Raw genomic sequence first — 16,261 nt, forward strand, 5'->3', positions numbered from 1 at the left:
AATCCATGAAAATATTGATTTTCCCATGGCAGGGAGGTTGGAATTAGGATAGTAGCAGGCATCTTTCCTATGTAGGCTGATTTCTGATGCCTAAACTTAGAACCCCGTTAATGTTTGGTATGTCACGTTTCTTTTTTTCTTCTCTGGTAAAATGACCCCAAATGCTTTGCTCTTCATTCTCATCAAACAGGATATCATGACAATCATATCGTAATTCGGTGGTTCTGGGCTGCTGTAGAAAGATTCAACAATGAACAGCGACTTAGGCTATTACAGGTAAGAGATCAATTGTTATGTCAAACAGTCCAATCTAGGTTGACGCAACTGTAACGGGGAAAAAACCCTGTTTCATGGCTTAATAGCTCACTCACCTCCCTCTAGATCCCCCCCCCCCCCGTGGTTAATAAATGAAATTATAGTTCTAGGGTGTTTTGTCTTCCGGTTTAGAATTTTGATAATCAGGTTCCAGTAGAAGCAGCAAATTAGTGATGCATTCACAGTGGCATTTCCTGCACTTAACAGCTGTTAGGGGTGTAGTGATATTTGTGACTTGGATAGAAGCTTTGGTCAATCTCACTCCCTCAAATGCTGCTCACTGGAGTTGCTGCTAGTAGAAAACATCTGGGTGTTCTGCTTAGCTGTGGGTTTTTGAAAAGTGATTAAGGAATGACTAAATGTAAACAGAGAAATGTCTGCGAGGAGAACATCAAGCAGAATTCCCCAAGCCAGAAAAGGGAAGTAATGAGGAAACTCACCGGAGCTCCTGGAATAATGCATATTGGAGCAACATAAGGGAAAAATAAGGCTTCTTCAACTACTGCTATGGCTGTTTAACATATGTTTTATACCAACAGTGAAGTAGGCTTCTCAGTCTCCTCTGAGACTGAGCCAGTGTGGTGTAGTGGTTAAAAATTAGCTCTTCTTTCCACCTCTCCTCCAACCCTCTCACCCACCCATTCAATTCACTCTCTATTTAAAACCATTTCTTACGAGGCAATAATCAATATTTATATTTATGGACATATTTTTAAGCCGATTTTACGCCTCCTCCAATTGCCTGCGCCCCTGGCGGGGGTCCACCTCGCCACCCCCTAGCTACAGCCCTGGTAACTGCATATATTTTGTTTGTGTGTGTGTGTGCTTGTGCCAGTGTGATGTAGTGGTTAAGAGCAGCAGACTCGTAATCTGGTGAACCGGGTTCGTGTCCCCGCTCCTCCACATGCAGCTGCTGGGTGACCTTGGGCCAGTCACACTTCTCTGAAGTCTCTCAGCCCCACTCACCTCACAGAGTGTTTGTTGTGGGGGAGGAAGGGAAAGGAGAATGTTAGCCGCTTTGAGACTCCTTCGGGTAGTGAGAAAGCGGGATATCAAATCCAAACTCTTCTCTTCTTCTTCTTCTTCCATATCTTCCATATCTCCTGTTTCTCTTCAACTGTTGGTAGGCCACACCCACTCCAGAGCCAATTTCCTCAGTCAGGAACCACCTCTGTTCCTCCTCAAGCACCTCTGGGGCCAGTTTCTTTTACTTAACTGTGGCCTTGAGCACCAACTTTACCCACCACCTCAATGATGGAGAGTCCCCAGAAACGCCCAGGGGGTGCATGAAATTAGTCTCGGCGGTTCCCCTCCTTTTCATTAGGCCTTAAGGGACTGGAGTCATAGCATTAGTGGAATTCATTGTTGGCAGCAGATGGACATTAAACTGTCGTAGTAATTGTTGTATTTTTTTCCTCCCTTATGTGTTGTTTGTGCTTAAATTTGCAAGTTACCTTAGTGACATGGCAAGCTGCCTCCCTGTTTTCACTTCCCATGTTACCCTGGTAATGTAGAAGGTCACCAGCCATGTGGGTTGCCTGAATCAGGCCAAACCTCCATTGTAACTACTGACATGGACATGGGAAATAGTCACATGATCAGCCGCATGGCCTGTGTTTTACACATGGAAGCTGGTTGTGGCAAAGCAGTTTTGTATGGGCAGCCTTGCTGTAGAGGTAACACTGGAACTTACGTGGGACGGCCGCTATGCTATCGTGTGATAAAATTGATAGCCTAAAATTTCATTGGAACCGTAATTTTATGCAGAAGATCAAAGCTGAGCCCAATAATACTCTAAACAAAATGTCTCTGCATCTGCACAATGAACAAACAAGAAAACACAAGCAAGTAAATTAATGCTGAGTTCAGTTCATGGGGTTTGGACTGTTTGCTCAATGAAATAGAATCAGGCAACCAAAATTTCCCTTCCTGATCCATTGCCAAGATGATAATGTATGCACCCTACAAAAGCTGTACCATATCTTGGCTAGGCAGACTCGTGGAAACAGCTGTTTACCTTCATCAAAGGGCCTGGATATGCCTACAGGAGATTTCCCTCCTCTTTGCGATAACGGTTGCTGTTCAAACATCTTTTGCATTTTCCTTGTGGCATGGAGGAAACTACTTGAGAAACCCAAGTCAAAAGCCCCCTGGAACTAATTACAGGTCCATCTGAAGCCCTGAGTGCTTCTTGTATAGTCAAAGCATGCCCTGTGCTGATTCTAACAAATGCTGGCTCCAAGAAGTGAACAGCTGAATGCTATGCATGTTTATAGAATGTAAGTCCCACCGAGTTTGTCATCTTACTGGCTCTTGTCCTGTCTTTGAATATGTATCAATAGTAATTGCAAATGTGAAGCGGAATTTGCTTTTTTTCTTCACATACCACTGTGAGTTGCAACTCACAGAAAAACCTATTGATACATATTCAAAGATAGGACAAGTCAGTAAGGGGTGGGTGGGTGGGTGTTGGCCTTTATAACGCAAGAGGCAGCCCCAAACATACACTAGATAAAACTTTTTCTTATTTTCCACAATAATCATTTATGGTGTATTGCTTTGGATTTCAGTTTGTTACAGGCACATCTAGTATACCTTATGAAGGTTTTGCTTCTCTGCGGGGGAGCAATGGACCAAGAAGATTCTGTGTAGAAAAATGGGGGAAGATCACTGCTCTGCCCAGGTAAAATAACACTTGAGTTTCCTGAAACATAAATCCACTTGGTATTTAATAATTCAGGTTTCTATGGGAAAACCATGCTGTCTTAACTGATAAGCCGAGTTATCTCTATCATCAACTTTTAGAATTATGGGAACACATCTTTAGAAGCCAATGGACAGATTGAATAGAGCTGCCTCAAGAAAAGCTCTGGACCTCAGTTCTGCTTAGAGCTAAACTGAAACTAGTTTTTGTTCTTTTATTCTCAGAATGTGCCCCCATCTTCAGCAATTTTCCGAAATCAGTGCAAGCAACTCTGCTTTGCTTTGATGCAATTCTTCTCTTCTCCCTCCCCCTTTTCTCTCTTTCGTTCTTTTACTTATTTGCCCACATTCCAATTTACTCTTATTAGCTGTGGCAACCCTTAGCAGCTAAGGTTCTACACCTGACATGATGATGTCACAGAAGCTTGTAAACAAAACTATGTGGGTCATCACAGCCACTATGGTTAAAATAGAGTACAAACCAAAGAGACAGAGGAGAGATTGGCTGCATAATAACAGTTTTGAGTGATATTTGTCATTCCAATGCTCTCTTTGATTTTATTTTATTTTTAGTAAAGCACTCTAGCTGAAACTCTTGAAAGTTTATTTGTTGTTTTTTTAAAAAAAAAATCAAAATGATATTTGGTGATCAAATAAGAGTTAAAGCATCTACTATCAAGGGTATGTTATCAGAAGCAATAAAAAAACACACCAAAGATTTTTGGCAGTATATTAATTACACTGTTTGATACTCTGCCCAACCAAGATTAAACTTTGTATGATTTTGTAATTCTGAAAGAGATTCTAAATGTTGATGTATCCAAGCACCTGGGGTACCTCGTTCCATCAAATTCATCCATTATGGGCAAAACCAAAAGGGTGAAAGTGCTGCTTTTAGAGCAAATACAAAGATTTCAGGATATTTGGATGAGAATGATCTGTTGTGGTTTTTCTGGCTTCTTGTATACACTGGTGGGTGTAGAGAGGCCACATTCTGTAGACCACTTATAGGTCTTTTATTTTAGTAAGCGGTGCATAATGTTTGCTAAATAATAGATAAATAAGTGCTGTTTTCCTGCATCGCCAAGTCAAAAGACCCAAACAGGCTGGCGCTGCCAGGCGATCCTATCCTTGGCTAATGGAGCTTTCTATTCTGCACAGTGAAAGAATGTGTGGGAAGAGGTAGCAAGTTCACCTCTGGTAACCCAGCAATGCCATGAATATCCTCGGTAGTACTAGCAGCAGGCAACCTTAAGCAAACCATTATCTCTCAGCCCGGGCTCTCCGCTGGTGGGAGTAGAAAGAGCAGGTACCTATCTACGTCACAGTTTCAGTGAGAACGGCTGTGGTGAAAGAACTTGACCTTCGCGCAGTGTACGCTACAAAACAAATAATTTTAGCAACCCCCCGTGTGTGCGGAGGAAGTTTTCCTGGAGACAAATCGGGTCTTTTTAATGCCCAGCGCTCCTGCTTTGCTGACACTGGGGCCACAACCTCAGCGTGATTTAGAGGTATTTGTAAGCGTGCGAGAGTTTGTTTAAACAAAGCGTGAGATAACAACCCACCCCCATCCCCCCCGCTGCAAAACTTTCAAGGAACGGCGCCTTGATCCCCCTCTAAACCAAGTGACCGTCTCAACCTCAGTTCTGAGCTGAATGAAAAGTGATTTGTTTTTATAAGTTCCCTGGCTCCTTCAGCCCTGGGCTGTACCTGCTTCAAAGGCTTTCCATTGCAAACACAGCAGAGTGTTGGCTTAGGCTGCCTAATATTAAGAGACAGGAAGCATCATTGGGTGTCAACTGGCTCTTCGCTATTACTATTTAAAATATGGCCTTTTGCGCTCTCGTGGGCCCAGCTCTCTCAGGCAGCAAATATTTTCTTAAGATCTGACCTGCTGAAGCATATCAGGATTACACTCATCCTCGTAGGTTTCTGGGGTGAAGTAGGGTCATACAATGACGTGGTGAGGGCAGCCATTGCTGTTCACATGTCTGTACCATTCACATCTAACACACCTGCTTTTTTAAAATAGCTGTATTGGTGAGAGGAACTGAGCCCTTTCCTTTCCTTGCACTGCATCATTTTTTCGTACTCTCTTGCCCCCCACTTCCAATTTTAGAGCTGGACCAGCAGAAGATGTCTGCATTGATAAGAGTGCAGAGGATACCCACTAGGGGAGAGTGGCTATGTAAGCTTTCAGAATACTTAGAATTAGCCAAATTGACAGACATAATAAGACAAAAACCAAAAAGTGAAGTAAAAAAAGAATGGGAGTGCCTAAATGAATACCTCAAAAGTCATGGTTCGAGGACAGAAATCTGGCTGAGTCTGGAATAACCTTGTGAAGTGAAAGGATATGAAAGAGGTATTTATATCTAGATGTTAGGATAGGTAAAGGTAAAGGTACCCCTGCCCGTACAGGCCAGTCGTGTCCGACTCTAGGGTTGCGTGCTCATCTCGCTCTAGAGGCCGTGAGCTGGTGCCGTCCGAAGACACTTCCGGGTCACGTGGCCAGCGTGACGAAGCTGCTCTGGCGAGCCGGCACCAGCGCTGCACACGGAAACGCCGTTTACCTTCCCGCTATAAAGCAGTACCTATTTATCTACTTGCACTTAGGGGTGCTTTAGAACTGCTAGGTGGGCAGGAGCTGGGACTGAACGACGGGAGCTCATCCCGCCGCGGGGATTCGAACCGCCGACCTTACGATCAGCAGGTCCTAGGCACTGAGATTTTACCCACAGCGCCACCCGCATCCCTGATGTTAGAATAGAGATGATAAAGAAAACAGGAAGACACAATGAGAGATAAAGGAGGTGCTGTTGGATTGGTGGAAGTCAATGTCTTGTTGTTTTAGTGTTTATAATATTAACTTGTAAGATATGGATTTGTTTTTTGTTGTTGTTGCTTTCTTTAGTTTTTGAATGTTGATATCTGTTGAATGTACAGTGGTGCCTCGCAAGACGAAATTAATCCGTTCCGTGAGGCTTTTCGTATAGCGGTTTTTTCATCTTGCGAAGCAAGCCCATTGACAGCTTAACAGATTAGCGCTATTAGTGGTTTAGCGGCTTTTAGCGATCAGCTGTTAAGCGGCTTATCAGCAGATCAGCTGATAAGTGGCTTAGCGCCTTAGGAAAAGGGGGGGAAAGGGGGGGAAACCCGCAGGAACTCGCAAGACATTTTCGTCTTGCGAAGCAAACCCATAGGGAAATTCGTTTTGCGAAGCGCCTCCAAAACGGAAAACCCTTTCGTCTAGCGGGTTTTCCGTCTTGCGAGGCATTCGTCTTGCGGGGGACCACTGTAGATATCTTTCGTGTTGTTGTTGTTGTGTGGAAAATACTAATAAATTTTATTTTTTTTTAAAAAAAAAAAAAGAGTGCAGAGGATAGGGCTGGCATAGCCATGAGGCGAAGTGAGGCCACCGGAAGGCCTTGAGACAGTGCTCCCGTAGCTGCCCCGCTGCCTCTGCTGCTAGTGAAGAAGTGCTACTGGCACAGATTTGTGGCAAGGTGTCACTGAAATTGTGGGAGGCCTCACCCCCAAAATCAGCACTGATGCTGCTGTCACTTCGCTGTCTCTTGGTGGAGGCGGCGGAGCGGGACAGCATTCCTGTTCCACCTCAAGCGGGGAAATGGGGTGTGTCGCCCCGGATAAGGAGGATAGAGGGGGGTGCGCGTACCTGTAATTCAGCTCTCTCCATGCCAATTTTGTTAGGCTCTCCCACTGCTCTTGAATGTGAGGATGGAGCAGACACGGGGCCAGGAACCATGGCTGGACCACACCGTGTGTAGTTGCCTTCTTATATATCGTGACCAGTGCCTTGTGTGATTCCTTTGAACTTTGCTGTTGGGTTTTATTGCCCATTGGAATGCTTCAGTGACATAGGAATTCTGCTGAATGGGAAAATATTATTTATTTATTTATTTATTTATTTATTTATTTATTTATTCCCCGCCCTTCCCAGTTCAGAAAACTGGGCTCAGGGCGGCTAACAACAAATTTAAAACACTTAATTAATGCAAAAAAAACCCCAAAAAAAACAGCATAAAATACAGTATAAAACATGAATAACAATAAATTCACAATTCAAAAATCAATTTAGGGGGGAAATCCGTCCAATAAATATTAGATGATCACCAGGGCTAGCTGGCTAAATTAGTCCTTTTGGGCCAGAGAGGAGACCAGGGGAGAATTAGCTGTGGGATCCCAAAGCGGGTAATCTTCATAAAAAGGGAAAGAAGGAGAATAAAAGATCAGGCTAAGTTCAAATTGAAAGCCAGGCGGAATAGCTCTGTCTTACAGGCCCTGCGGAAGGAAGTTAAATCCTGCAGGGCCCTAGTCTCATGGAACAGCGCGTTCCACCAGGTCAGAGCCATCACTGAGAAGGCCCTGGCTTCTCCATACTTCATGGATACACGAAGGCTCCTTTAGCTATGGAAGAGGTGGAGAGCATATGTCGGGCTCCATCTGCTATAAGCTCTGCTAACTGGGGCTGATAGGAGCTAGAATCCAACCACATCTGGAGGTTGGGTAATTCTTGAGTAATTTGGGGCTTCTGCACCCCACATCCCTGCTGTGTTTGTGTGAACAATTCACACAACCAAGTACTAAATCAGGGTATGATGGGGAAAGCTCTTATTACCAGTTTTTCTGCTGATTTTTTGGAATAAATTTCTGAATTCCACTCACTTTCCCCCTGCCTCTTGTTCTTCCCCAGAGCTCATACGTGTTTCAATCGTCTTGATCTCCCGCCGTACCCATCGTTTTCCATGCTGTATGAGAAGCTGTTGACGGCCGTTGAAGAGACAAGCACATTTGGACTCGAGTAAAACACAAACCGTAGTGCCCAGCATCTTGGACCTTTCGTGGACCGTTCCTCAAAGGATACATGAATGCCTGCATTGCATTTCCTGGAGGAAAACTTGTTTTACAATACAGTTTGTGTGATGGAATTTCGTGAGTGAGTGAGCAAGGCTAGATTGGGGAGCTCTTACAAGCTCTGAAAGATTCACACAAGCACATAACAAGGGATGTATTCTGTAGGGGGACACCTACAGTTCTCCAATTGACCTCTTTCTTTCTTTTTTTCTTCTGACCACCAAACTTTAATATTTGGTATAATTTAAGAATAAAGAGACAGGACAACAAGTGTTGAGCAGCATCAGGGCTACCGCATAAATCTTCCCTATCTCAAAAATGGATTTCACCCAAGTATTTGAACAGAGTTCAAGATGACATACGAAGTTTGGGGGTTTTTTTTAGCCCACTGCTAAATAGTAGGAAGTCAAATGAAAAATGCTGGTGTGCGTGGTTTTTAATATGATAGAAGTTAATTCCCAATGGTACACTACTTTATGTCATATACAATACAGTACTAAAATATGCTATACCTGCTTTACCTAAGACTTTGAGTGCCTGCATGGTGTGCACCGTAAAGATCAAATTTTCTGGGGCTTAATATGAAGGAAGTTGGCAGCAGGAATGACTTGCAGTTAGGTAGGTTGTACAAATGTATATGCAAATAGTGTCTTTAGCAAAAGATGAGCTACTATAAGAGAAAAATGATTGATTTAATGCTTTATACTGCATGAAAAGTGTTCCTTTTTTAAAAAAAACAACTACTAGACTTTACCACAGCATATCAGGAAAAAAAACAACCTCTTACACAGTAACTTTTGTTTATTTTTGTAAAATCATGATATTGATTTCCTTAAATTGTAAATAAGAAAATAGAGGACAAACTACCTTTTTTTGGAGTTCTTTTCACTTTTCCATGCTTAAATAGATATCGTTCTTGTGTTTGATTCTATAAGCACTCTCAAGGGATACATACATATATAAATATAAATACAAATATATATATATGCCTTTTATTTTTATAAGGGTAAGATATTCCCGAAACTATTTTTTGCACTGAATGTACCAAAGTCAAAGGGACATTGTGAACTGACTGGCCGAAAACTGCATCACTCGTACAAACCTGTAAGAAGTAGCTGCTTTAAGAAACAGAGCTTTCTTCACAGTGCCATGTCTGTAGATAATATCAGGACTGTGCACATTAAGTAATAATTTTGTAAGGCTCACTACATGTATAATGTGTAATATGCATTTATTTCAAATGTATTTTTATTTGTTTTGGTTTTCCTTTTTCATCCATTAACTAACTTTATGGAATAGTGTTGAATACAGATATTTCATATTTTCCCTGCAAACATTTTTCTTTTGTACAGCACTCTTACAAGCACTACAGAGGATCTGGAAAAGAAAAGAAAAAAACACACAAGATGGTCAGCACTTAAAAAGGACGAACCTTCGCTTAGGAACCTTCACTCACGTTTAGCAGCGAACCATCTCCAAGATGTAAACTGTTTCTAGTGTCTTTCTAAGCCTGCATTTTCACTGAGTAGTTTTCTTAAACAATGTTTATTAAAATGAACTACTTTTTTCTATGATATATCTGAAAGCATGAATCCACCATGTCAAACAAGCATTTAATTTCAGAAACATTAAAAGGTTTGAGCCTATTCCTCGCAAGAATCTCCCATGCTGAAGGCCAATTTCATGTGTTGCAGTGGGGAGCATGGTATCCACGGTTTTCCTTTTATTCCCGTGATCATTAAAAAGCAACACATTCCGCCGAAACAAAAGTTTCTAGGACCTGCTAGCCTAGATGGTACCTTTGGCTTTGCAAGTCCTTGCTGCGAGGGAGACAGATCTGAGACTAGGAGTAACCGCAGAGCTTTCTCCCTCTTCACGTTGCTGTTGATGGGTGTTCCACGTATGCTCTTCATAGTTGTCTCTGCTGTGAGATCAATCTCCTGCTCACCTGAAGCCCAGCATAAAGGTAAAGGTAAAGGGACCCCTGACCATTAGGTCCAGTCGTGACCGACTCTGGGGTTGCAGTGCTCATCTCGCTTTACTGGCCCTGGGAGCCGGCGTACAGCTTCCGGGTCATGAGGCCAGCATGACTAGGCCACTTGTGGCAAACCAGAGCAGCGCAAAGAAACACTGTTTACCTTCCTACCAGAGCAGTACCTATTTATCTACTCTCACTGGCATGCTTTCAAACTGCTAGGTTGGCAGGAGCTGGGACCGAGCAACGGGAGCTCACCCCGTCACGGGGATTCAAACCGCCAACCTTCTGATCAGCAAGTCCTGGGCTCTGAGGTTTAAACCACAGCGCCACCCACGTCCCGTCGAAGCCCAGCATAGCAAAAGTCAAAAATAAAGACTAGCCTTGCACACTCTCCGCTTAGAAGCTTGGTTCTGTTGGGAGTGGAGGTGGCAGCTGGTGATACAGGGGTCATCCTGAAAGACAAAAATGATTTTTTTAAAAAAAAAAAATTATTTGATTCCCTTAAAAGTTTAGGAAGAGTCTATTAAGCTCCAGACATGTAATTTCATAACGGGTCCAGAATTGGCACTGTGTTTCCAGAGGCCGTGGGGGGGGGTGTGAGATGGCTGGTGCCCACTTGTTGGGATACGACAATCTTTTATACATAAGAGGCCAGTATATAATGTTGACATGATCACATAATGCCCTTTCTTGACCCGTTTTGAAAGAGTGGCAGGAACTACTGTTTGGTAGTCTCTCGGAGAGGTTTGCCCTTTCTGGAAGATGAATCAAATGGTTAAAAACCCTTCAGGTCAATGTGCATTACTTTGAATTTACTAAGAAACACCCCCTCAAAAAAAAAAAAAAAACCAGTCTACACTGTGCTGGTGCCTAAAACAGAAATGAACTTGCAAGCAGTCTCCATCTATCTGAATTAACAAAAATATTTAAAATTGTTAGATTGTAATCAAGGCTTGTTGTGCCCTATGGGACCGCCTCTCCTGGTATGTCCCACAGAGGAACTTACGGTCTTCAAATAAAAACATCCTGAAGGTCCCAGGCCACAGAGAGGTTAGGCTGGCCTCAACTAGAGCCAGGGCTTTCTCGGCTGTGGCTCCAATCTGGTGGAACGCTCTGTCACAAGAGACTAGGGCCCTGCAGGACTTGACATCTTTCCGCAGGGCCTGTAAGACAGAGCTGTTCCACCAGGCTTTTGGTCAGGGCGCAGCCTGACTCCCTCCTTTGGCAATCTCCACAGAACTTTAGCTTAATGGTTGCCAACAATTTGATTTTAATTAATTTTTATAATGAAATGTTTTTAGAATATTGTACTATTTTATTGTTGTTAGCTGCCCTGAGCCCGGCTTCAGCTGGGGAGGGCGGGATATAAATAAAATTTATTATCATTATTATTATTGAGAATTGTGCACGTACTGGCCTACAGAAAACAGCTGTTCACGAAAACACAAATGAAATGCTTGCTTCTGTCACAGGTAGAATGCCCTTCACCTTCCTCTCCTTCTGTCCTTCCTTGAGTGGTATAAGAAAGTCCAAACAGTGCTATATTTGCACACATTTCTAGCAAACCTCTGCCCTGACCTTAAAAAGCTTAGAAAGGTGTATGTAACTGGAGAACTGGCAAACAACAGAACAACTCTCCTCAGAATGGTTCATGTTTCGAAGTGCAGTACAGTCGTTTGAGATAAGAAGGCAATGTTGCTAGAAAAGGAACCATGGGATTTAGTTTTTAAAAAATTGTCCTCATAACTAAAGAAAATTCAAAATGGAAATTTAAGCCTATATAATCCAGAAGGCTGTGAGTGCAACGACTCCCATAGCTCAGCGGGCAGGAAAGTTCAGGGATTTTACTTTCCTTAGCTGGTAAGTCTGAATTTCATAAACCCATTTTGTGTACTTGCCAGGCTATACTTTCAGATATCGTTACAGAACATCTTCAGATTTAACATAGTTAAATGTTTTTGTAAGTTTCGGGGTTTGGGGTTACAACACAATTGTCCCAAACCCCATGCCACCCTACCTTAGCTCTCCAGTAATGTCAGTTTACCACTTACTCATATCCTGGTGTAGGTATGTATTGTGAAAGCATAGATTCTCAGAATCTTTCCTGATGGTGAGAAGCCAAAATCTCGTTTTACACCTAATACGTCTCCAGAAGGATTTTATCTTCACTCATTTAAGAGAGGCTGAGAGGCAGCTGCAGAGAGATTGGGGTGGATTGTTTCTCAGATTTTCTTAGAACTAAAGGTTAAAAATGGGGAGGGCGGGAGAGAGAGAAATCACAAAATTGTGACACCTTATAGAGTATAGATTCAGTGATTTGCTTGTGGGCAAGCAAAAGTCAGGTCTTCCTTTCCACCCGTCGTGTCACAGGTACACTTGTACAACAGATTTCCTCAAACTGAACTGCGAATGAAGGTTTCATTCATTTTTATTTTACTTTCCCATAGCAAAATACTGCGAGTTATACGTGGGATAATGAGCGAATTCCCTGCAATGGACATGCTAGATAAGAGGAAAAATTTTGATTGCATGGCATTAACTTAAGTAATATGCATTCCTCATGCAATAAAGGTCTGTAGGTTGCATTTCCTTTTTAAGCTGTTTGATCGCCCAAAATACCAATAGCCACGGTGTCCATATGGAAACTTGTCCGTCTAGCAGAGGGAGCTGCGAATGCTGATTGACAGGTGGTATTAGCCAGAAGGCAATAGTCAAATTCATTCATCTAAGAGAATGTGCTGTGGCCATCAGCTTTTATTAATTACTAGGTATGCTGTTTGGCTTCTACAATTTCTGCTCAATGCTCTGGAATGACTTGTAAAATCAATTAACATTCTGTCCTTTCACCTGCAGAAGCAAAGATAGCTGGGCGTAATGATCTGTAGCTTCTCTTCCAAGAGGTGTGTGTACTGGAGACAAACAACACGAGACACATCTTTTCTCTTTGTTACAGCAAGCAGCTTCAGAACTATTTTGAATATATATTTGCATGGTTATAAGGATTCCATCCCCCCCTCCCCCCGGAATGATACAGATTTCATTCAATGAAACGGGTGCATTCAATTTGATGCCATCACTCCCCAATCAGAGGCATAAGATGAACAATTGCGTGGTTAGATTAGGAGGGCATCTAAGGTGAAATACAACCCCGATCTAAAAGGCCAGGCTGTGCGCAATATAAGCTCCACAATAAAGTTGTTCGTCCCAGTTCACTGAATATATAGTGAACATACACATAATCTTCAAAGGAAGTTGGAAATCCGGGCAGTAGCTCTCTGGCAGGGCTTCTGAAGGAAAGTCTCTGGCAGGGTATTTAAAGGGGCAGAGAAGCGTGAGCTGGCATTTTGCTTGCTTTTTTCAAGTTACGGGAGTGAAGAAAGTTTTGTGGTTTCTTTGGTGCTTCCAGAGATCCAACAGGGCTTCCGTTGCTAGCGATGAGAGTTGCATCTGCTCGCTTAGGCTTTGACATCTGAAGTGTTAATCACAGCTGTTTATAAGGCTGCGGATTATCAGTTGCAGATGTTTTCTGAGCCTTGCAGCAGATGTTGCAGTGATATTTCTGAGATGCTCTTTTTTTTTTTTTTTTTTTTTTGGATGGAGGGAACTCTCTGTAAATGTTAAATGTCTGATAACACTACTGGTCTCAAGTCTCTTTCCGTTTAGTACAGAGCAATATGAATATTGTTTAAACACCAAGTTAACACATTTGGAACTATCCACATGTATAACTGAGCAGATCTGAGAAAAAACAACAATTATGGCATACTTAATATATTGCACTGGGACATGAAGTAGTTAGCAAGTGATGTTAAGAATAGTTAATAGTCAATAATTAGCAACTGATGTTACAAATGCCTATAGGTCACTGGTTCATTTTTATTTAATTTATGGTTATTTATTATAATTGATAGTTCTAGAAAGTTGCCTGTCTGACAAATCAAGGATTCCTTAGATGATATTATTATTATTATTATTATTCCCTGTGAAATTATCCAGTCGTCTATTATTGCTGTCTAATTTGCCATTTGAACTATAAATTAAATAGCACCTGCCTGGACTCTTCTGGGCATTGAGCCCCCTCTTCCAAGAAAATGTAAGAATATTATTTATTTAATATTATCTTAACTCTAGCGCTCCTTTAGTTCTTTATTTACTTCTTTATATGCTGGCCACCCAACTGTCTGGGAGGTTTGCATAAACAGCTAAATACGAAATACGATTCGCAAACACTAAAACCAAAATAAATCACAAAAAGTCCAGTGAAAAAGAAAACAAATTGAAGTCAGTATGAAACATAGCAACTGTGAAACAGTTTAATCCAGCCAGTAGGAACTTTGTGTAAAAGCTCCTTAGGCACCCAAGGGTCTGTAATTAAAAGGTCTTGGAAAACAAGAAAGTCTTGCACCTGGTGTCTAAAAGATAGCATACGCACCAGGTAAACCTGTCGTGGCATTTCATAAGTGGGTGCCACCACCAAAAACACCTCCCTAGTAGATGTCTGCCTCACTTCAGTAGGTGATGTGGAAGCTGGAGAAGGGTCTCAAAAGAAGATCTCAGTGCCTGGGAAGGGCATATGGAAGAAAGTGACTCTTTAGGTAACCGGGCACACAAGCTCTTGTAAGTCTCCGGGACTGGAGGGGTGGGGCAAAAACAAAGCACATTACTGGGATCACTGCGTGATGTCACTTTTGGTTGGCTACCAGGATATTTTCAGAAGCACTTTGATCCATTTGTATTTTGGTCCATTTGTAAACCGCCTGGAAATGTTCCAGCATTTGCACTTGCTTCCAGTCCATTTTAAGTTTTGGGGCTTGGGGGAGGGGCTTTTTTAAAAGTATTTTTAAAATAAAAACACACACCCTACTTGCCATACGCCTGGGTTTTCCCAGACATGTTGCCAATTCACCCAAAATCCACCCGGATGCCATTTGCGCAGCCCGATTCCCAGATGTGCCTGGGACACATGGCAGCTCTATATGTGTTGCTTTGTGATTTTGTCCATAATATAGTTGCTTGAATGTAACTGTTCTTTTTTCTCTCAACCAACGATAAAAGGTGAGCCACGTTTAAAATGACTGTACTGCTCAAGCTAAAATACTTCGCTCCAGAGAGAGAGAGAGAGAGAGATCAGTTTGTCCATGCGCTGCTAAAGGTGTTGTTTCTTTTCCAGAAGGACAGGTTAGGATTCTTGCACTCCTCCCTGCCTCCATTTCCGGTTTTGGGAGCATAATTACTTGCTGACAGCTCTTTGACTCAGCTGCTGTGTTCTTACAACTTTGCATAATGATCGCATATCATTTCCATTGTTAGGTATACAAGGACTGTTCCGTAATAACACAACCACCCACGTTTTGCTTGACACCGTTTGGAAATGGCCACTAGCTCAGCTGATTGCTCTGGCCCAGTTTTGTTTACCTTACTTAGGGATCTGACGGTGGCTGTTGTCAAGGAACACGATCCTAAGCAACTGCTGGGGGATCCTGCTGATCCAAGAGGGGGTCAACGGAGCCGTTGAACAGCTACTCCTTTAAGACCTGGTAAATCCATGCAGTGATTGCGGCAAAGAAAAATGTAGTGGGAGTATGGCCCAAGCAATGTACGTAGTAATAACTCAAGCTAAGCAGCCAGCTGGTGGCATGAATCGAGAGAGGGAGACGCTACGGCATTGCTTAAATCATTTACTGTGTGCAGTCACTCCATTAGTATAAGTATTGTGACAGTTCTTGCAAATGTAGCAGCTTATCAGAAGATATTTGTGTTGGATCTAGACCTCATCATCATACCTATGAGTCAAGCCCTGTTGATTTCAGTGAACCACACAGGCAAAGGAAAATGTTTTGCTTAACTTCATGGTTATCAGGTTATGGGAACGCATGTGCCCCTGCCCATCTATCAAAGTGGCCCCTTGACACTGGGAGAGATCTGGATTTGGCCCACTGACTGGATCCGTCCCCCCTTTACGGCTTGCTCTTTGCTAAGGGTACACTTGCCTGTTTCAGCGAAAGCCCTACCAGCTCTTTAAAGACTTTTACAACATGCCTGATTTCATGAAAATGACTTGTACAATTTCTGAAACGTCCCAGAAACCTTTAGACTTCATCCTTTTGTTTTGGTTCTGCAAAAAGCACATAAGCTGAGGGAGAGAGCGCTGTAGGATACTTGCAATGCCTGAAGATTCTAGTTTCAGGTAGTAGATGTTATCTCTTTGTACATTCTGGATGTGTTTGATGCATTGTCGTATCCTCTTGAGATTCCTCATTTTGTTTACTTATTATTTTTTTAAATATAAGTAATTTAACAATGAAACGGGGAGGGGAGAAATGGGGGGGAAGCCATGAGAAACAGACAGGAGAAAAAAGTGAATGCGACAAAAATGCAACCATCAGCTCA

General features: G+C 42.5%; 2 protein-coding genes across 5 annotated transcripts in view; both read left to right on the forward strand.

The window, feature by feature from the left end:
- The window catches only part of HECW2 (HECT, C2 and WW domain containing E3 ubiquitin protein ligase 2), a 192,798-nt gene extending 183,244 nt beyond the window's left edge, over positions 1–9,554 (forward strand). For all 4 annotated transcript variants that reach the window (XM_079975784.1, XM_079975785.1, XM_079975787.1 and 1 more), the window contains 3 exons: positions 191–276; positions 2,886–2,998; positions 7,733–9,554. In XM_079975784.1, coding sequence (XP_079831910.1) covers positions 191–276; positions 2,886–2,998; positions 7,733–7,844 — 311 coding nt within the window. In that variant the 3' untranslated portion in view covers positions 7,845–9,554. The remainder of the gene's footprint in view (positions 1–190; positions 277–2,885; positions 2,999–7,732) is intronic.
- The window catches only part of STK17B (serine/threonine kinase 17b), a 113,863-nt gene that overhangs the window by 41,182 nt on the left and 56,420 nt on the right, over positions 1–16,261 (forward strand). The gene's annotated exons all lie outside the window — the stretch shown is intronic.

This window comes from Podarcis cretensis (assembly GCF_951804945.1).
Source record: "Podarcis cretensis genome assembly, chromosome: 1".
NCBI classification, from domain to species: Eukaryota; Metazoa; Chordata; class Lepidosauria; order Squamata; family Lacertidae; genus Podarcis; species Podarcis cretensis.